Source organism: Vulpes vulpes, chromosome 1 (genome assembly GCF_048418805.1).
Source record: "Vulpes vulpes isolate BD-2025 chromosome 1, VulVul3, whole genome shotgun sequence".
Taxonomy (NCBI): Eukaryota; Metazoa; Chordata; class Mammalia; order Carnivora; family Canidae; genus Vulpes; species Vulpes vulpes.
In genome coordinates this window covers 17,572,279-17,593,242 of record NC_132780.1, presented here as the reverse complement: position 1 = coordinate 17,593,242, position 20,964 = coordinate 17,572,279, and the positions used below count along the sequence as shown (strand labels likewise).

Here is a 20,964-nt window from a genome sequence, read left to right as displayed (position 1 = left end):
ATGTGAGCACTTTCTTCTATGAAGTAGAAGTGGAGTCCATGAAAGGAAGCCAACAAAGGAGAATCAGCAGAGCATAATGCCCCACGGTTGAGGGGCTTCTCAAACAGGTCACTTTTTGGAAGGAGAATTTGTAAAAGGCGAGGATTTGGATATCTATTCCTTTAAGACCAAAAGTGCTCATGTATGAAAGTTTCTGTACATACCTCAGTTTGATGACAAAGGTGCTCAGCAAAGTATCATCTAACAAACCATTTTCACTAAGTCATGTGAAAGAAACAAAGACAAACTGATAGAAAAAAATTAAAGCATATACAACAAGATTATTCTTTCCTGCTATATACACATTGAGTGAAAGTATAAAAACAGGGATCCCTGGGTGGCTCAGCGGTTTAGCGCCTGCCTTCGGTCCAGGGCATGATCCTGGAGTCCCAGGATCGAGTCCCACACTGGGCTCTCTGTATGGACCCTGCTTCTCCCTCTGCCTGTGTCTCTGCCTCTCTCTCTCTCTCTCATGAATAAATAAATAAAATCTTAAAAAAAAAAAAAAGAAAGTATAAAAACATGAGTTATATAGAACAAGTTCAAGAAAGCCATTATGTCTGGGGAGGGAAGGGAGGTGAATTAGAGGCTATCACTTAAGTTGCATATGCAGTTCATTCCTTCAAAAAAGTACCCATGACTAAAAAACAAAACAAATCAATCATGCACATTATAGGAGGAACTCCCACTGAATGAAAATGGCAGAGTGGGAAGTTCCAAGGGTTCATACCTCCACAGAAACACCAAAGCAAGTAAGAACTGTCAGAATAAAGAACAAAACAAACCCTTTATCATAACTCTGAAAAATAGTCACAGGTTTAAGTGGCAGAGTGATGGTTCAATCAAGAAAGAGGTAACTTGGGCACCTGGGTTGCTCAGTGGTTGAGCGTCCTTTGGCTCAGGGTGTGATCCTGGAGTCCTGGGATCAAGCCCCATGCTGGGCTCCCTGCATGGAGCCTGCTTCTCCCTCTACCTGTGTCTCTGCCTCTCTGTGTCTCTCATGAATAAATAAATAAATAAAATCTTTAAAAAAAATGGTAGGAAAGTTCTGTACCATTTTTATTTGCCCTTGTTCCACCCTCTCCCAAGCCTGGTAGTAGTGCTAGAGATAGGAGCCAGGATTCCTAGTGGGGAACTCTGGTTCCTGGTCCTGGAATGAGTAGAGCAGACTTTATTTAAATGCAAAGAATCGTGTTTATCTGTTCCAATCTGTCTGAGGCCTACCTGAAGGACTAACGCAACATGCTCATCCCTCTAATTTGGACCTCACACAGGATAGAAAAGCAATGGGTGTTTCTCAAAAATAATGTAAGGTGGGGGATGCCTGGGTAGCTCAACGGTTGAGTGTCTGCCTTCAGCTCGGACATGATCCCCAGGCCGGCGACTGAGTCTAGGATCGGGCTCCCTGCCAGGATCCTGCATCTCCCTCTGCCTCTCTCTCTGTGTCTCTCATGAGTAAATGAAAAATTTAAAAATCTTGGGGATCCCTGGGTGGCTCAGCGGTTTAGCACCTGCCTTCAGCCCAGGGCATGATCCTGGAGACCTGGGATCGAGACCTGGGATCGAGTCCCGGAATTGAGTCCCGGGATTGACTCTCACGTCGGGATCCCTGTGTGGAGCCTGCTTCTCCCTCTGCCTGTGTCTCTGCCTGCCGCTCTCTCTCTCTCTCTCTCTGTCTCATGAATAAATTTTAAAAATATTTTAAAAAAATTAAAAATCTTTAAAACAAAACAAAACAATGCAAGGTAGGGCGCCTGGGTGGCTCAGGGGATTAAGTGACCAACTCTTGATTTTGGCTCAGGCCATGATCTCAGGGTTGTGGGATGGTATGCCACATTGGGCTCTGCACTCAGCAAGCAATCTGCTTGAAATTCTCTCCCTCTCTCTCTGCTCCTCCTCCACTAGTGTATACTCTATAAATAAATAAATACATAAAATCTTAAAAACAACAACAATGTAGATAAACAACCTATAGATGCCTGGGACAAAAGATTATGGTTGAAGGGCACCTGGGTGGCTCAGTGACTGAGCATCTGCCTTTGACTCAGGTCATGATCCCAGGGTCCTGGGATCAAGTCTTGCATCAGGCTCCCGGGAGCCTGCTTCTCCCTCTGCCTATGTTTCTGCCTCTCTGTTTGTTTCTCATGAATAAATAAATAAAAACTAAAAAAAAAAAAAAAAAAAAAGATTATAGTTGAGGCACAGTTGAAAGGCTGGGAGAAAAAGCTGAGGAGAGAGTTTCTTCGGGAGCTTAAGCCATTCAAAAGTAGTAGGGCATACTGGGGAATTAATAAAGCCAAGTACATGCACAGGGCAGGACACCTGCTTGGAAGAGACCTGAGAAGACCCCAACTTTTCCCTCTGGCTGAATTCTACACTCAGTGCAATCAGGTAATGAAGATTAAGGCAGGGTTATAAATGAAATGGCCTGGATAAGCACAGAAGGAACACCCTAGAACACAGTACACAACCATGAAACATTACACTAAGTAAAAGAAGCCAGACACAAAAGGTCATATATTGTATGACTTCACTTATATGAAATAGCCAGAATGGCTAAATCCACAGAAACTGAAAGCAGGTTGGTAGTTGTCAGGGTCTTGTCAGGGTAGTTGTCTCTACCCCCTTGGGGAGGTGGTGGTGGGGAGTGACTGCTTATTCAATGCAGGGGAATAGTTTAACACTTAGTATTGAATACTTTCAATAGAGATTTAGCTAGAATCCAAGAAATCCACTCCTAGGAATCTTTACAAAGGAAATAATGGCATAAGCATGCACAGTTGATATACAGGGATTATTTAGGTCTGCTACTAGATAATTAATTGAATGAATGAAAGTACACACATCCAATGAAGCTAAAGAAATGATAATAATCTATATTCAGTGAAAATATATATTCAAGTTATGCATAGTATAAGCACGTGAAAAGATGCTCAACATCATTCTTCAGAGAAATGCAAATCAAAACCACAACTGAGGGCAGCCCAGGTGGCTCAGCGGTTTAGCGCCACCTTCAGCCCAGGGCTTGATCCTAGAGACCCGGGATGCAGTCCCACGTCAGGCTCCCTGCCTGGAGCCTGCTTCTCCCTCTGCCTGTGCCTCTGCCTCTGTCTCTCTCTGTGTCTCCCATGAATAAATAAATAAAATCTTTAATAAAACAAAACCACAACTGAGATACTGCTCACACTCACTAGGATGGATATAGTTTTTTTTAAAAAAGGAAATGACAAGTGTTGGGGAGTATGTGGAGGAAATAGAACCCTCATAACTGCTAATGGAAATGTAAAATGGTGCAGCCACTTTGGAAAATAGTCTGGTAGTACCTCTAACAGTTAAATATATTTTACCATGTGAACCAACAATTTCACATAGGATTTATATCCAGAAGTAAAAGGATATCTACACAAAAGTTTGTACACAGAAAACCCGGTAAGATATCACCTCACATCTCTCAGGATAATAAAATCAAAAACACAAGAAACAAATATTGGCAAGGATGTGGAAAAACAGGAACCCTCACGCACTGTTGGTGGGAATACAAACTGGTAGATATTATGGAAGATATTATGGAAATTCCTTAAAAAATTAAAAATAGAATGACATTATGACCCAGTAATTGCACTACTGGGTATTTACCCAAAGAATATGAAGGAATATGAAAACACTAATTCAAAGGGATATATGCACCCCTGTTTACTGCAGCATTATTTACAACAGCCAAATTATGGAAGCAAACTAAATGTCCATCGATAGATGAACAGAAAGAATATGTGGTGTATATACACATATATATTACATATTGTATTTAAAATAACTTTATATGATATATAACTTTACATAATATATATAAAATATACTTAATATTATATGCCATATAATGGCATATATCATATATATAATGGAATATTATTCAACCATAAAAAAAGAACGTAACCTTCCTGTTTGCAACAATATGGATGGATCCACAGAGTATAATGCTAAGTGAAATAAGCCACCAAAGAAAGACAAATACTATATGATTTCATTCATATGTGGAATTTAAGAAATAAATGAACAAAGTAAAAAAAAAAAGGAGAGACAAACCAGGGTACCTGGCTCAGTTGGAAGAACTTATAACTCTTGATCTTGGGGTCATGAGTTAAAGCCCCCAATGTTGGGTGCAGAGATTACTTAAATAAATAAATAAACATTAAAAAATGTAAAAGAGGGGCATCTGGGTGGCTCAGTCCATTAAACACCTGCTTCCAGCTCAGGTCATGATCCCAGGTCCTGAGATCAAGTCCTCAAGTCCATTGGGCTCCCTGCTCATCTGGGAGTCTGCTTTTCTCTCTCTTCCCTGCTTGTGCTATCTCTCTCAAATAAATAAATAAATAAATAAATAAATAAATAAATAAAATCTTTAAAAAATTTTTAATGTAAAAGGGTATATTAATGACTGAGAAGTGATATATGGATATGGAATAAAGGAAACAAAATCATGATGACAAAAATCTAGGTGGTAGGCATAATAGGTGTTCAAATGTAAAATTTTTTTTTTAATTTTTTTAAAGATTTTATTTATTCATGAGAGAGAGAGAGAGAGAGAGGCAGAGACATAGGCAGAGGGAGAAGCAGGCTCCATGCAGGGAGCCTGACATGGGACTCAATCCTGGGTCTAGGATCCCACCCTGGGCCGAAGGCGGCGCTAAACCGCTGAGCCACCGGGGCTGCCCTAAAATTCTTTAAACAATAAAAAATTACAGGGAATGGGAAACTCTTAATATTAATGATTCAGTGAAGGAGCAGATTTTTAATGTAATTTTTCTTCTTTGTGATAGTAAATTGAAAGAAGAGAATAAAATGTTTAAAAACACCATTCACACTGGCAAAAAAAATTAAGATCAAGGTGGACAGGAGTGACTGGAAACCATGTGCATGGGTAAATGGAGAATAAAAACCTGTTTTCAAAGGTGATTGAGTATTTATTTATATTCTATTTAGGGATACCTGGCTGACTCAGTCGGTGAAGCTTGCAACTCTTGATCTCAGGGTTGTGAATTTGAGCCCCTTGTTAGGTGTAGAGATTACTCAGACACAAGCCTGTTCAAATTCTATCTAAATGAATGCTGAGGGACGCCTGTGTGGCTCACCGGTGGGGTGCCTGCCTTCTGCCCAGGGCGTGATCCTGGAGACCTGGGATGGAGTCCCATGTCAGGTTCCCTGCATGGAGCCTGCTTCTCTCTCTCTGCCTGTGTCTCTGCCTCTCTCTCTATCTCTCATGATTAAATAAATAAAATCTTTTAAAAAAAGAGAGAGAAAATTAAAAAAAATAAATGAATGCTGAGATTGCATGCATAATGGCACAGATTTGCCTCTTGACAATATATAGTTACAAAAGTTTAAAAAAATTTTTAAAGAAAAAACTTATGTTTATTATATAGTATTTATAACATGAAATTAAATAGAGTCAAATTATGCCAGTGTTTCTTTCTTTTTTTTTTTTTTTTGCCAGTGTTTCAATAGAATATTGGAATTGTGAAGCATAGAAAACCGAAGACTAAAGGGGAAATGAAAAAAAGGTAACAAATGTTACCGTTGGGGAACAGAATTGGAGTAACAGCAATGTTAGTTTACTGTGTTACAATGGCACCCAAAAGAAACATTTCCAGCTGTGTGTGCGTATGCGTACATAAAGTAAACTTGCAGAAAGGGCAAAATCCTCTTTAATTGAAACTACTTTGTGTGAAATCCCCCATCATAACTATGGGGTCAAGAGATGTGCAAAGACAAAGGCAAACCAGGGGCTTGGATTGGTGGGAAAGAAACGCTGGACCCTCAACCCACCCACCAAGTGTGCTTCAGCTCTCACAAACCTCTCAAGGGGCTGAGACACCTGGACCTTTCCCATGCACTCATCATCGCCCTACTCTCCCTCCCCGGAATAATCTCGAAACACCAGGGTTCGCTGACCGTGCGCCTCTGCCCCTCATTGAGCCGCAAGAGTAAAACCCGAATCCGAAGTGGACACCGCTTTCACTGACAAAAACCACCCCCCTCCCTAGAGCTCAATCACTGGGCGCTACAACAGAACCCAAAGCCTGACCGCGGTCTCGGAAACGTTGGTCTCCACAGATCGGTAGCCACTGCCCCCACACTCCAAAGGCATAGCACACACAGACACCGGCACCGGCTTCCACCTGCTTCCTCTCCCCCACAGACCCCAAGGCTCCACCCACTCGGGCACCCACAGACGCCTCGGTCCTCTCCTCTTATTCCAGATACCGAACCATACACAGACCTGATTTTCTAGTGACCCCACCGCGACCTCCTACAAGCCGCACTTCCGCAAATTCTCCTGCTGCGCCCATGCCCAGCCTCCGCGCCCGGGGATGGCGGCCGACGAGGGCCAGAGGCGTTTCTACCGAGAACAGTCATTTGGACTTCCGGCTTTTCCTGGAGTCAATATGTCCGCGCCCATTTGGCCAGCGGGTCGGCCAGGCGGCTGCCCTTCGGTAATCAACCTACGGAAGGCGAAGTGGTCGTTTTGGCCAGAGTAGCCAGGTAAGGCTCGAAACAATGAAAACCTACCGAAAACACTCCCATTTCTCACACCTTAAATCCTGCGCTACAAACTGCACTGATTTTCAAAAGTTTGAACCTACTTACACAAGGCAAACATGGAGTAGGATACGTCTACCTCAGCGGGCTGGCGAGAAAATCCACTTTACACGAAGAAAGATTTGGAAAACACACGAGGTGCAGCCATCTTAGAAGTTAAGTGTCCATACAAAATAAAGTTTTTTAACGGGGGAAAAAGGGCAAACATAAAAGCCAAAGGGCAAATTACCCTAGGAATGCTTCTGACAGATATGGAGGCCAAGAGGAAGATTTGGAGGACAAAAAAGTATCTGGAGAAGCAGTAACGGTATAGGGAGAGTGATAATGCCATCCAAGTGATGGGGGAACACAGGGCTAGCTGAGGACAAGGCACGACCCCGGGAGAGCACATTGACAAGTCCTTGAAACAGGCAAAGGGACATTCCTCTATGGACTCAACTGCCCCGATGTTCATACTTTGCTAAGGACAAAAGGCAATCTTATCCCGACACCCAGGATCCTGTAAGTCTACTTTAACATATAAAAGGTCCTTTAGAAATTTCCCTTTATCTCTAAACCCCCAAGATATGTATTGCCAATCATCCCCCAAGGACATGGCCCACCAGTGTACATCTGAAGGGTCTCATAACTCAGGTTTTATTAGACAGTAGTAAGTGACCTTTTCCCATGGGACGCTTGGATGGCTTAGCAGTTGAGTGTCTGCCTTAGGCTTGGGGTGTGATCCCAGGATCCGGGATTGAGTCCCACATCAGGCTCCTTGCAGGGAGCGTGCTTCTCCCTCTGCCTGGATCTCTGTCTCTTTCTCTCTCTGTGTCTCTCATGAATTTAAAAAAAAGAAAAAGTGACCTTTCCCAACAATAACTAACCCCCTCAAGGTTCTGGAAACCTTGCTTCCAAAATTCCTTAGAGAGTAGGCTATCTTCAAACCCCTCCTAACTCCCAGGTTGGGAGCTACCCTTCACAGGCCCGGGGCAGCAGCTTTTCCTGCCCATGAGTCCTGTCCCCAGGCTTTAATAAAACCACCATTTTGCACCAAAGACCTCTCAAAAATTATTTCTTGGTCATCGGCTCTGGACCTAACCTATATTCCAAAACTTAATCACAAGGAAGTGAAAAACAGTGACTGGAAAAAACCAAGCTTCCCTTTGGGAGAGGTGGTGGGGAGATACAGTTACCGCCCAGAAAAGGTGAGAACAGTCCCAAGCCAATGTCGAGGTCACAAGTCATGTGGAGCCAGTGCAAAGGGCAGGGCTTTCTAAGAACCATAGGCCAGAATTTCTGGAAGGAATAAATAAGACAACTCCAGGAAGAATAAAAAATTGTACAAGAAAGGAAATATAATCATAGTATACTATGTGGCTGAGCTGTAAATAGTATTTACATAGTCATCATAATGTAAACATCAAATCTAATCCAACCAGAATTAACTGGAAGAATGAGGAAACAGAAATGCTTATGTGCAGAGAATTGTATTTGCAGGACAGTTTTGAAGTTTCCTTCAAGATAAATCTATGGATAAAGCGCCCAACTTAAAAATCCACTGTTAGTATATCCATATTCCTTAAACTATCAAAATCTTTAAAGAGTAAAAATCCTTTCAAAACTAACTTCTAAGCTTAAGAGAATTGCAAAATAAAACAGAACCATGGGGCACCTGGCTGGCTCAGTCAGAAGAGCATGAGACTGGATCTCCAGGTTGTAAGTTAAATCCTCATGTTGGGTATAGAGATAACTTGAATAAATAAATAAAAACAGAACTATATTAGGCAGCAGTTCATCTCCTACATATTTATTTAAAAATACTGAAATTAGGGCAGACTCTGTGGCTCGGCGGTTTAGCGCCGCCTTCAGTCCAGGGTGTGATCCTGGAGACCTGGGATCGATCCCTGCATGGAGCCTGCTTCTCCCTCTGCCTGTGTCTCTGCCTCTCTCTCTCTCTCTCTCTCTCTCTCTCATGAATAAATAAAAGTCTTAAAAAAAAGAGAGAGAGAGAGAGCACACGCAGGTGCACACAAGTGGGGGTGGGGGAAAACAGAGGAAGAGGGAAAAGGAGGCTCTCCCCTGAGCAGTGGACCCTACTTGGGGCGCGATCTCAGGACTCTGGCATCATGACCCAGACCCCCTAAGTATCTAGTTGGGTTTTTTTGTTTTTGTTTTTAAGATTTCATTTATTTAATCATGGGAGAGGCAGAGACACAGGCAGAGGGAGAAGCAGGCTCCATGCAGTTAGCCCAATGTGGGACTCGATCCCAGGAGCCCGGGATCATGCCCTGAGCCAAAGGCAGACACTCAACCCCTGAGCCACCCAGGCGTCCCCGAAGTATCCAGTTCCTTAAGAAGGATAGTAGCCAGTAAAATGTATCATCAGTAAAACCAGTTTGGGACAACAATCTGGAATTATCTACCCAATTAAAAATTTTCATTTTTCTGCTCGCTTCAGCAGCACATATACTAAAAAGAAAATATTTCATTCTCTTTGACTCAATTCTAATTCTAATAATTACTTCACTAGAAATAAAATGTGAGGGGACGCCTGGGTGGCTCAGGGGTTGAGCGTCTGCCTTTGGCTCAGGGTGGGATCCCGGACTCCCGGGATGTGGAGTCCCACATCCGGCTCCCTGCGAGGAGCCTGCTTCTCCCTCTGTGTCTCTGCCTCTCTGTCTCTCATGAATAATTTAAAAAAATAAATAAAATGTGAAAACATTTGAGTTGAGATAAAATCTGTTAGGAAATCTCTACCAACAATTTCTAGTCCCCCCCCCCCCCCCCCCCCCCCCCCCCCCCCGGTCTCCAGCCCCTACCTTGATGAAGAGCATAGCCCCTCCCTCACTACTAGCTCTACTTACCCACTAGCCCTCTCACCCTTCACCTTGGAGATGTTGCCTAACCACCACCACCAATCCTGGCAGGAAGAGATCTTTTCCTTAAAATAAATTAGTGTACTCCACGCCCACAGTGAGGCCTACTGCCTTTATCGTACTAGTTTGGCTTTTCGAAACCTATACCGTTTTATATAAATTCCAGTGTTTTCCACTCCTTAAAGGACTTCCTCTCCTCTACGGCCAGCCCTGTTCATTTTTCATGAGGGCCGCGCCCACAGTAAACTTTCACTGCTTGGCACGTACCATCATCAGCAAAGCGGTGGCGACTGCCTTTGGGCTTGGCCCACGCAGACAGGAGCCTGCGCATCGCCCTTTGTGTCGCTCACAACTGACGTAAGGAATGTTCTCTTCCGCGGAAAAGTTGTACCGGACTTCCAATATGGCGGCTCCCACGTAAGTCTGCCAACAGGGCACCGCCATACTCTCTCGTAGTGCCTTTGTCTAAGATACCGAGAGCTGAACGGAATCCTAGTCTGTGGAAGGACGCCCCCGGGGTGATGGTTGGCTGCCTGTTGACTCGGATGCCACACACGTTAAACCTGATCTCGGGAGGTGGAACAGACTCTCGTGAGTCTGAAGCCCAAGTGATGGACCGTGGCTCTTTCTACCCACCCAACTGGTGCGCGAAGGTTGTATTACGGGGTCTCAGTTTTGCGTTCTGCGAGCGGAATAAGGCTTAACTAGGTTTGTGGAGATTTGGGGTTTATGGTAAGGGAGGCTTTGGGTTGTCCGTGAGAGAAGCAAGCCGTTGTGTGGTGGGGGACTACGCATTGCATGATTGAGGGATTGGGGTAGTCGGCAATGGTGCAGGCCTGGGGATGGTCAGGGATTGGAGTGGCCTGGAGAAAGGTGTTAGGACTTGGGGTATTACTTTGTGGGGATCGGTGACTGGGGCCGTCTTGGAGGCAAGTCAGTGATTGGTGTTACCTAGTCAGTGAGTCAATGATTTGGATGCACTTGGGATAGCCAGTGATTGGGGCGTCTTTCAGGTAAAGTCACTGATTGAGGATCAATGATGGGAGGTCAGTGTTTGGGGTGTTCATGAAGGAAGTCAGGAATAAGGGTGTCTCTGAAGGTGTGTCAATGCCTGAAAAGGTCTCATGGGAAAGATTAGTTCTTAGGACAGCCGTGAGGGCCATGTCAGCAATTGGAGCATCCTTGGAAAAAGGTCAGTGACTGAAGAATTCTTGGAACATGTCAGTGATCAGGACGTCCTTGAGAGGGTTTACTAATGCCAGTGTCCACGATGGGAATATTCCTGGGTCTGGGAGGGGTGGGGGTTCAGTGATTGAGACATCTTTGGTAGGTAGTTTAGTGCTTTTGATGTTCTTGGCGTAGGTCAGTGTTTGGGATGTACTTGGGGGAGGGGTCAGTGATTGAGTGGTCTTTGGGCGTGGTCAGTGAATGGGATGACTTGTAGGGAGATCAGTGCTTGGGGCAGCTTTGTTTCTTGTCTTTGATGGTCTCCAATGGTTATTTTATTTATTTTCTGGTAGATATAAAAGAGCCAATTTTTAAAAAAAATAAACCACCTTCTCTTTTCTTTCTTTACTGAACTCTTATTAACTAATGTAACTACTAATTGATTCTTGTAGGTTTTCCAGGTAATCAGAACATCTGCAGGTAAGTTTAACTCAGAGAAAAGAATATGGACTTTGAATTTGGGCAGACCTAAGGTTTTTATCCATATTCTGCCATTTTCTTTCTTTCTTTCTTTCTTTCTTTCTTTCTTTCTTTCTTTCTTTCTTTCTTTCTTTCTTCTTTCTTCCTTTCTTTTTCTTTCTTTCTTTCTTTCTTTCTTTCTTTCTTTCTTTCTCTTTCTTTCTTTCAAGATTTTATTTATTTATTCATGATAGAGAGAGAAAGAGAGAGGCAGAGACACAGGCAGAGGGAGAAGCAGGCTCCATGCAGGGAGCTGGATGTGGGACTCCATCCTGGGTCTCCAGGATCAGGCCCTGGGCTGAAGGCGGTGCTAAACTGCTGAGCCACCCAAGCTGCCCTTTATTCTGCCACTTTCTTATGTGAATTTGAGCAAGTTTCTCAACCTGAGATTCTTTTCCCATTTGTTTAAATAAATAACAAAAGATAAACAGTGCTAACCCTTCATACAGTTAAAGATCACAGAGAAGATACCCAAGACAGATTAGCAAGTAGTATTTCAGTATTTATACCTGTTTCTCTGGATTTTTTTTAGGCTTTTAAAACTTTCTTCTTGGACTTTCCCCTAGTCCCAGGGTCCCTGGATGGCTCAGTCAGTTAAGCATCTTTTTCCCCTAGTCCCCATTGCAGTCAGTTAAGCATCTTTTTCCCCTAGTCCCCATTTCTTTGTAATGGTCTTTCTCGAAATGCACATTTAGTTTTGAGTACAGTTTTGGTAAAATTACATAATTTAATGACAGCTTTATTGTTTGTGTTTCTTTATTATAAAATAGTTGTGTGTTTATTGAAAAATAAGCCATCAGGTACTACATATTACTTTTTTCTTTAGACTATCATATTAACTTACTACCTAAAGAAAACATAAATTTTAGATATATATCTATTTGTGTATATCTAAAAAATATATACACATACAAATAGGGACTCCAACAACTCAGAAAAATCTGTTATACTCACAGTTACAATTTCTGTAATCCCCAGGTCCTGGCTTCCTGGGATAAAATAGTTCCTATGAGGGAAAGAAGTGAAGGTACGAAGATCAACACTGCATCTTTTACCAGAGAGCTTGAACTAGAAATTCAGAAAAGAGCCCAGAATCAACAACAGAGCACATATTAAACTTACTGACAATATTTAAGGGCTTCAGAAAATGTCCAAGTCCCAAGTGAGTTTATTTATATATTTATTTTCCATTAAGCTTTCCTGTGGGTTTAAGGAAGCTTGACAATACACATATTAAAAGAATACATTTATTCATTATTTATGAGGACTACCCTGTACAATGAGAATGTGTAAATCCTTTGTTTATGCAAATGATTTTAAGTTAGAACATAAATTATAGAGCCCAAGTTCTAAGTAGTTCACAAAATTGAGCTACAAACTTGTCTTTAGTATTCCCTGTCCCACTTATCTATTGCTGTATAAGAAGCCACACTGTAACCTGGTGGTATGCATTTATTTTTATCATTCTCATAGATTCAGTGGGTCAGGAAGTAAGACAGAGCCCTATAGTCTTACATGTTCGTGGGTTCCCAGGACCATGCTCAGGTTCAGTGATTTGCTAGAAGAACTCAGAGTACTCAGAAACATTGTTATGCTCACGATAATAGTTTATTACAGCAAAAGGATATAGATTAAAATCAGCCACAGGGAAAGATCATAAGGCTGGATCCAGGAGATACCAAGCAAAAGCTTCCGCTTGTTTTCTTTTAGTGGAGTCATATTGACAGTGTTGAATTTTCCCAGCAATCACTTATAACACTATGCATTGAGTATTGCTAATCAGGGAGGCTAATTCAAGCCTTAGTTTCCAGGGTTTTTATTTGAGTTGGTCACATAGGCAATGCTGACTTCATGAATGGCTACCTTTAGTCTCCAGCCCTTTCAGAAGTCGAGCTACTATGGTGTGGCAAGCCCCCCACCATAAACCACACCAATAACATGAATTATCTGGCATAGCCCAAGGCTCTCAGGTAAAGATATTTCAAGGACTTAGAGGTTACTTCCTATGAAGAGGTAAAAATCAAACCTTTCCTTGGCATGTGCAGGGTGTGGACAACCCAGATTGCTGTATTAATCCTTTACTGCACAGTTTATCACCACACTATCGTGTCTGGAACCTTAGCTGGGAAGACTCAAAGGTTGGGGACTGGAATCATCTGAAGGACTCTTCATTCCTGTGTCTGTTTTCCAGGATAACGCCACTCAAACACTAGGCTGAGCTGAGGCCCTCGAATGGAGTGTTTATGCATAGCCTCCCTTTGTGGCTTAGACTTCTCACAGCACGATGCTAGATTCTAAGAAAACCAGACTGAAACTACATGGCCTTTTCTGCCTTAGCTTCGGAAGTTAGGCATCATCACTTCTGCTGCATCCTCTTCATTGCAAGCAAGTTCCTAAAACAAACTAGATTCAAGGAGTGAGGAACAGGTTCTATTGCTTGATTGGTTAGTAACGAAGTCACATTGCAAAAGGTTTTGGAATGGGACATACTATTGTGGTCATCATTGGGAAATATAATCTACCACATGACCATCAATAAAAAATCACTGATTTGCTTTGCCTTAAGGAGAAATCTCTAGAAAAGTAGATAGTTCCTGTCACGTAAGTAGGAAGAAATGTCTTTGATAGATCATTAGATTGTTTAATGATCAGTTTCTTCTATAGCAAACCACTAGTAAAGTGGTAAGTTCCTTTTGGTTATTTCTCAGCCATCCTCAGACAAGCTAGTGGTGCTATACCAAAGCCAAAATCAGTGATCAGAGTGCTTTAGGGTTTCAAAACAATGTAGCTCAAGTCCATAGGTTTCTGATGGTCTGACTTTATCCAGGGATAATACCTAGATTATTGAGAAAATGGATAGATTCTAAGACCATCTTTTGGTCTTCCACAAACAGTCCTCAAAATTCAGTCATTTCTTTGAATCAGTGATTCTCAAATCAGGATTATTTTCTCTGCCCAGGGAACATTTGACAATGTCTGGAGATATTTTTTAATTGTCATAACTGTTAATGGGATCTAGTAAATAGAGGCCAGGGATGCTGCTAAATATCCTACAACACAGTACAGACTTCTACCACAAAAAGTTATCTGGCCCAAAATGTCAGTAGGGTTGAGGTTAAGAAATCCCAATTTATATTAATTAGCATACACTTCCAAGTTACATCTATTAGCAAAGTCTTAGAATATTTCCTTCATAATGTCTTCTCATTCTTCACTCAGTTCATAATCCGTTTCTTCTATTTAAAAAAGTCCCAGGGTCCCTGGATGGCTCAGTCAGTTAAGCATCTTTCAGCTCAGGTCATAATCCCAGGGTCCTGGGATGAAGCCCCATGTCGGGCTCTCTGCCTACTTGTGCATGCGAACTCTCTCTCTCTCTGTCAAAATCTTAAAAAATTTTTTTTAATTCATAAAAATCAAAATATTTCAAAAAATTTTAGAATTCCAGTTATATTAGTAAAACTTAAAATATTCTCAATGCCAATGTTTCAAATAGTAGAGGGGTTTTTAGAGCTAAACACTTTAGTTCCCCATTAATTCTTTTTCACCGTCCTCAAACTATGAGGAAAACTATTTGATTTCCCCTGTCAACATTTACATATATAACTATGAATTTGTATATATTTGAGTTGGGGGTCCTTGGCCCACTCTCAGGTTCTATGATTCTCTAAAAGAACTCAAAAGGATTCAACAAAAGCTATTGTAGTTATTCATTATTATAGTGAAAAGATACAGATTAAAATCAACAAAGGCAAAGATACAGAGTAGAGTCCAGGAGAGACCAGGTACTGGCTTCTAATTTTCCTCACCCAGTGGAGTGGCTTGATTCTCCCAGCAGCACTCTGTAACAACAAGTGGGAAGTGTTACCATCCAGGGAAGCTTACATGTACCTTGGTGTCCAGGGTTTTAGTGGGAGTCAGACAACACAAGCATTCAGCATGCATGACCAACTTAAGCTACTCAGTCTCCAGCTCCCCCAAATAGAGCCTAGCCCAAGGCCTCAAGAATGTGAAAACACCTGTGTTGGGCTGGATATTATAGGGGTTCAGAGATCATCTCCCAGGAGCAAGTCAAAAACTGGTTCTCCCAAAGACAGGCCTTTCTTTGGAGTGTGCAGGGCTTGGGCAGCCCAGGCCTGCTGAGTCAACACTTTACCACACAGAACCTAATACCCATCATCATATTCGAGGTTATAGTTTATATACTTTTCTGTAACTTATTTCTTTTAAGATTTTATTTTTTTATTTGAGACAGAGAGAATGAGCAGGGGAGGAGGGCAGAGAGAGAAGCAGGCTCCCCACTGAGCAGGGAGCCCAACGCAGGGCTCAATCCCAGGACCCTGAGATCATGACCTGAGCTGATGGCAGATGTTTAACCCACTGAGCCACCCAGGTGCCCCTCTGTAACTTACTAAATGCACTTAACCCAGTACCTTGGAAGTCTATCACTGTTAATGTTTAAGTAACAAAAATAATGTGAGAAAAATTTTTGAGTGCTTATAATATGCTCTCCCTGCTCTAAATTCAGTCATTTGATTTCACAACTTAGGAAGAAATATATTTGCAGTGTTTTAAATACTCATAGTTTTTCATTGTGCTGTCATTCATATTATTTCTTTCTTGAATTCCATTCACCTCTCTCCTTGCCTATCTGAAGTTCAACCTCTTAGAAGTTTTTTCCTCCACCTTGTTGCCCACATGGTATACATTTCTTTCTTGCCCTATATAAATGTATTGTACTCTAGTGCACTTGTATACCTCTCTCTGCAAACTAGTATGCTCTTTTAGGGTAGGAGAGGGTCTTATATACAAAGGAGTATCTAGTGTAGTGCCTGACATATAGGTGCATTCACATAGGTTGTAGATGGTTCTTAGATTAAAGGATTTCAGGATGCTCTATTCTATTTCTCTTTTATGAAAGAGTGAACATGTACATCAGTGAATGATTGGAAGCACAAAAATAGGATATTTTAAATAAAAATTAGTTTTTCCTACAAACTATAATGCAAAACTAGTTATATAGAAAGCAAATGACTGATGATAGGAAAAATTATTATATTATATTTCATAGTATTAACCAACAATAATCCCTTTAGAAATGAGTAGGAACATTCTATTTCAGGGGTTACTGTCATTCAAGGATGTGGCTGTGGTTTTCACATGGGAGGAGTGGCAGCTACTGGACCCTGTTCAGAAGAACCTGTATCAAGATGTGATGTTGGAAAATTATAGCAACCTAGTATCAGTGGGTAAGCAGAGCTTTCCCACAGTAATGTAGGCAATGAATTGCCTTTCCTTTCTCAGTGATTAAATGTGTGGAGCCTTACAAGCACCTTACTTTTTTGCACTTGAGTTTTATACATCACAGATTTCGGTACATTCTTACCTCTTAACAGAAGGCTTTTCTTTCACTCCCAAAATAAAAGGGCTTTATTTGGCTAAGATGCAAATTGTTCAGGCCCTTAAATATAACCTCCCCCATTTTTCAGAGGCCTTGTAGACCAAGTATTTGGGTCCATGGATCCGCTATAATTTTCCTTGAGTAGGGTATCAAGTTACCAAAGCAGATGTATTCTACCAGTTGGAACATGACACCATGGATAACAGAGGAAGAAATCCAGAGTCAGATTCATCCAGGTAAGTGAAAAACCAACCCTGTGGTGTAAATGGAAGTAAATTCCTATTTGGTCAGACACAGGGAGACACCTATTGTTGTTTGGAGAAACCTTGACGTTTTTAAGCTCTGACTGTGACTTAGAGGACATAAGTGCCCTCATACATTAATGTTGACTCCGCTTTTCTTTTTTTTTAAAGTAGGCTCCATACCCAGGGTGGAACCCAACATAGGGCTTGAACTCATGACCCTGCGATCAAGACAAGCTGAGATTAAGAGTTGGCCGCTTAACCAACTGAGCCATCCGGGCATCCCTTGACTCTCCTTTTTAATCTCTCCATATTAGGATTGTTTTGCTTGGTTTTTAAAAGAATACATTTCTGGGGGTGCCTGACTGGCTCATTTAGTAGTGTGTAACTGTTGATCTCAGAGTTGTGACTTCAAGCCCCATGTTGGGTGTGGAGCCTATTTTTAAAAAGTTTTCAAAAAAATAAAAATAAAAGAATACATTTCCTCCTGTTATGTATTCGGACCAGATTCCACTCTAGTTCATCTTGGAACTTGTTCTCCTAATCTTTCTCCCTGGCATCCTCAGTTTACCTGCCTTCTCCTCATCCCATTAACACATTTATATAGCTCTCTTTTCTAATATACCTTGCATTCATAAATTGTCCCTTGTCTCCACATTTTGTAGTTTATTACATTTTTTTTCTCCTTTTACTTACAAATGTCAGACTTTCACTGTATACCCAGTCTCATTTCCTCTTCTCTGCTTGGCCTTTGCTATGGGATTCCACACCTTCTATTACATAGTCATTGTGGCTCACTAGTTTTCTTTCTAGATGACATCTGGCATGTTGATTGTCATACAGACTGGCACCAAGAAAACAAAGGCAATCTTGAAACTATGGAGAATCACCACAAAAACACTGCATTTAGAAAAATACTGTCTCTAAGCTTAAACTTCGATGTCCCTTTAGCACAAAGATCCCATACATTTGACATACTTGAGGAACATTTGAAACCTAATGTAGAGTACATTATTCAGAATAAAAGCTATGCAAGAAACGAAGTAGAGTTTAATGGGTTTGACAAAGCATTTCTTTATACTAAGCATGAGAAAATTCATACTGGAGAAAAATCCAATGAATATAATGAACATTTAAAGCCTTCCATCCCCAAATCACTGCTTACTAAACATTGGAAAACTCAAACACGAGAGAAACAGTATAACTGCAGTGACTGCAGGAGAGCCTTTTCCCGGAAGTCAGACCTCATTAAGCAGCAAACACACACAGGGGAGAAACCCTGTGGTTGCAGTAGATGTGAGAAAGCCTTTAGCTAGAAATCGCATCTCATTTTACACCAGAGAACCCATACAGGAGAGAAACCTTATGAATGCAATAAATGTGAGAAAGCTTTTACTGATAAGTCATGCCTTATTAAACATCAGAGAACTCACACAGGAGAAAAACGGTTTGAATGTCGTGTATGTCAGAAAAGCTTCATCGATAAGTCACAACTCACTTCCCATCAAAGAATTCATACAGGAGACAAGCCCTACAGATGTGGTGAGTGTGAGAAAAGCTTCAGCAACAAGTCACAACTCATTATTCATCAGCGATCTCACACAGGAGAGAAACCCTATGGTTGTGATGAATGTGGGAAAACTTTCCCCCTTAAGTTTAGTCTCATTTTACATCAAAAAACTCATACAGGGGGAAAACCTTATGGATGCAATGAATGTGGAAAAGCCTTCATCCAGAGATCTGAGCTCATTAGACACCAGAGAACTCACACTGGAGAGAAACCATATCATTGCAGTGAATGTGGGAAAGGCTTTAGTGTAAAGTCACTCCTCAATACTTACTGGAGAACTCATACAGGAGAGAAACCCTGTGGGTGCAGTGAATGTGGAAAAACATTCTCCATCAAGTTTAGTCTCATCCTACACCAAAGAACACATACAGGTGAGAAACCCTATGAATGCAGTCAGTGTCAGAAAGCTTTCACTCAAAAGTCGCACCTCACTATTCATCAGAGGTCTCACACTGGAGAGAAACCTTATGAATGCAGTGAATGCCACAAAGCCTTCAGCAGGAAGTCCTATCTCCTTATTCATCAGAGAATTCACTCAGGAGAGAAACCTTATGAATGCCTCCAGTGTGGGAAAACTTTCTCTCACAAGTTTAGCCTTATTATTCACCAGAGAATCCATACAGGAGAGAAACCCTACAGTTGCAGTGAATGTGGGAAAACTTTTCCTATTAAGTTTAGCCTCGTTTTGCATCAGAAGACACGTACAGGAGAGAAGCCCCATGAATGCAGCGAATGTCAGAAATCTTTCACTCAGAAATCACATCTTAGTATACATCAAAGAACTCAAACGGGAGAAACCTTATGGATGCAATGAGTGTTGGAAAACTTTCTCCCACAAATTCAGCCTCATTTTACATCAGAAAACTCATAGAGGAGAGAAATCATGAAGTAAATATCCAAAAGTTGTCATTGAAAGTAAATAGCTGATTACACCAGAGTTTACATAGGAATGAAATCTTAAGACCACAGATGTGGACACACTTTTTTTTTTTTTCCCCAGACTCACACCTTACAAGAGTATGGTACTGGGTAGAATGCCAGACAGAAGGAAATACCTTCATGCATATATGTCAATTGAATGTAGCCAGAAAGAAAATAGGAGGGAACATCTGTGTGTGTCTATATTGATTGTGAGGAAGTGTTGGCATGAAATCCAGCCACACTGGTATCAGAATTGACGCTGATGAAAAAATTCTATAATGAGTCTGAGGTATATTTTTGGTTATCATTTTATAAGGATGTCATTTCCTGGAATTGTGACATATTAAGCAGAATTATGGAATATTTTAAGTATGTAAATAAATACATTTGTCAGAAAACAAAGCAAAAATTATATCAGAACTATGAGAATATGTGTTTTACATCTATTTTTATTATTAAAATGATTGTTCATAATTGGGAATTGAATGTATTAGCAAAACAACGTGACTCCCTAGTGCATGTACTTAAATGTACACAAAACTTGCCAATAGAATATCTGCATTGAATCTTGATATCATTACAGTGCTACATAAGTTGTAATTGTAATTGAACTACATGGTTCATTATTTTAATAAGAAATCTTAATAAAATACTGAATATCCCCTCCCTTGCCACTGCACTGTTTCCTGGTATTTGTAAATGGGCCTGGAAGATTTTGAACGACCCTGAGTAAAATGTTTTTTCATTGATTCAAAGATAGAATATTTTTCCCCACATAGTTAACAATGAAGTTTGAATGTAGCATACAGTTAATGACTTGACATCTTTTTTTTTTTTTAGGATTTTATTTATGTATACCAGAGAGAGAAAGAGAGGCAGAGACACAGGCAGAGGGAGAAGCAAGCTCCATGCTGGGAGCCCGACGTGGGACTCGATCCCAGGACCTCAGGACCACGCCCTGGGCCAAAGGCAGGTGCCAAACCGCTGAGCCACCCAAGGATCCCCTGATTTGACATTTAAATGGAGAACTTAGTATGTAAAGTAACTGTGGGTCACACAATCAAAAGTATCTTAGGCTGGATGAAATACAGTTGAAGTATCTGTAATAAAGAATTTTGTTTCTTCTAAACTGATCAGATATTAGGGGCCTGAAGATAATGAGTATTCACAAGTTTTATGCCCCTTTGAACTCTATAAACAGTTTGAGAGATTGTCCCTGATATCAGAAGACAGAAATTAAATACTAGCTTTGGTCTTGGTACTGCTTGATTGGACAATGTAACTTTTTCGTAAAGTCAAAGTAATCTTCTATTTCCCCTATACTGTACAAGGTATGCTTCCCTTTCAAAGAGTAAAAGTGAAACTTCAGAGATTTTTTTTTATTAATCCCTCTCTAGACTGTAGCTGGAAAGTCTTAAATTATTTTCTTAAATGGAGATTAAACTCTAAGATACAATGAATTTGATTTTAATTTTGCAAAAGTAGGTTTCCTTTTCAAGCACATTGGTTTACATTAAAATGAGGGAATTGAGGGGATCCCTGGGTGGCTCAGCGGTTTAGCATCTGCCTTCAGCCCAGGGCATGATCCTGGAGTCCCGGGATTGAGACCCACATCAGACTTCCTGCATGGAGCCTGCTTCTCCTTCTGCCTGT

General features: G+C 41.2%; 2 protein-coding genes across 11 annotated transcripts in view; one reads left to right on the top strand and one right to left on the bottom strand.

Moving 5' to 3' along the window:
• The window catches only part of ZNF613 (zinc finger protein 613), a 31,067-nt gene extending 24,626 nt beyond the window's left edge, over positions 1–6,441 (bottom strand). For all 10 annotated transcript variants that reach the window (XM_072758593.1, XM_072758401.1, XM_026014108.2 and 7 more), the window contains exon 1: positions 6,317–6,441. The gene's annotated coding sequence lies outside the window, so the exon portion shown is untranslated. The remainder of the gene's footprint in view (positions 1–6,316) is intronic.
• Positions 6,442–9,539: 3,098 nt separating this feature from the next.
• On the top strand, positions 9,540–19,981 carry LOC112931431 (uncharacterized). Its single transcript, XM_072747306.1, is given in 4 exon segments — positions 9,540–10,147; positions 16,300–16,452; positions 17,486–19,182; positions 19,184–19,981. Coding segments are annotated over 4 exon segments (2,076 nt in total). The 5' UTR covers positions 9,540–10,015; the 3' UTR covers positions 19,278–19,981.
• Positions 19,982–20,964: the final 983 nt, after the last annotated feature.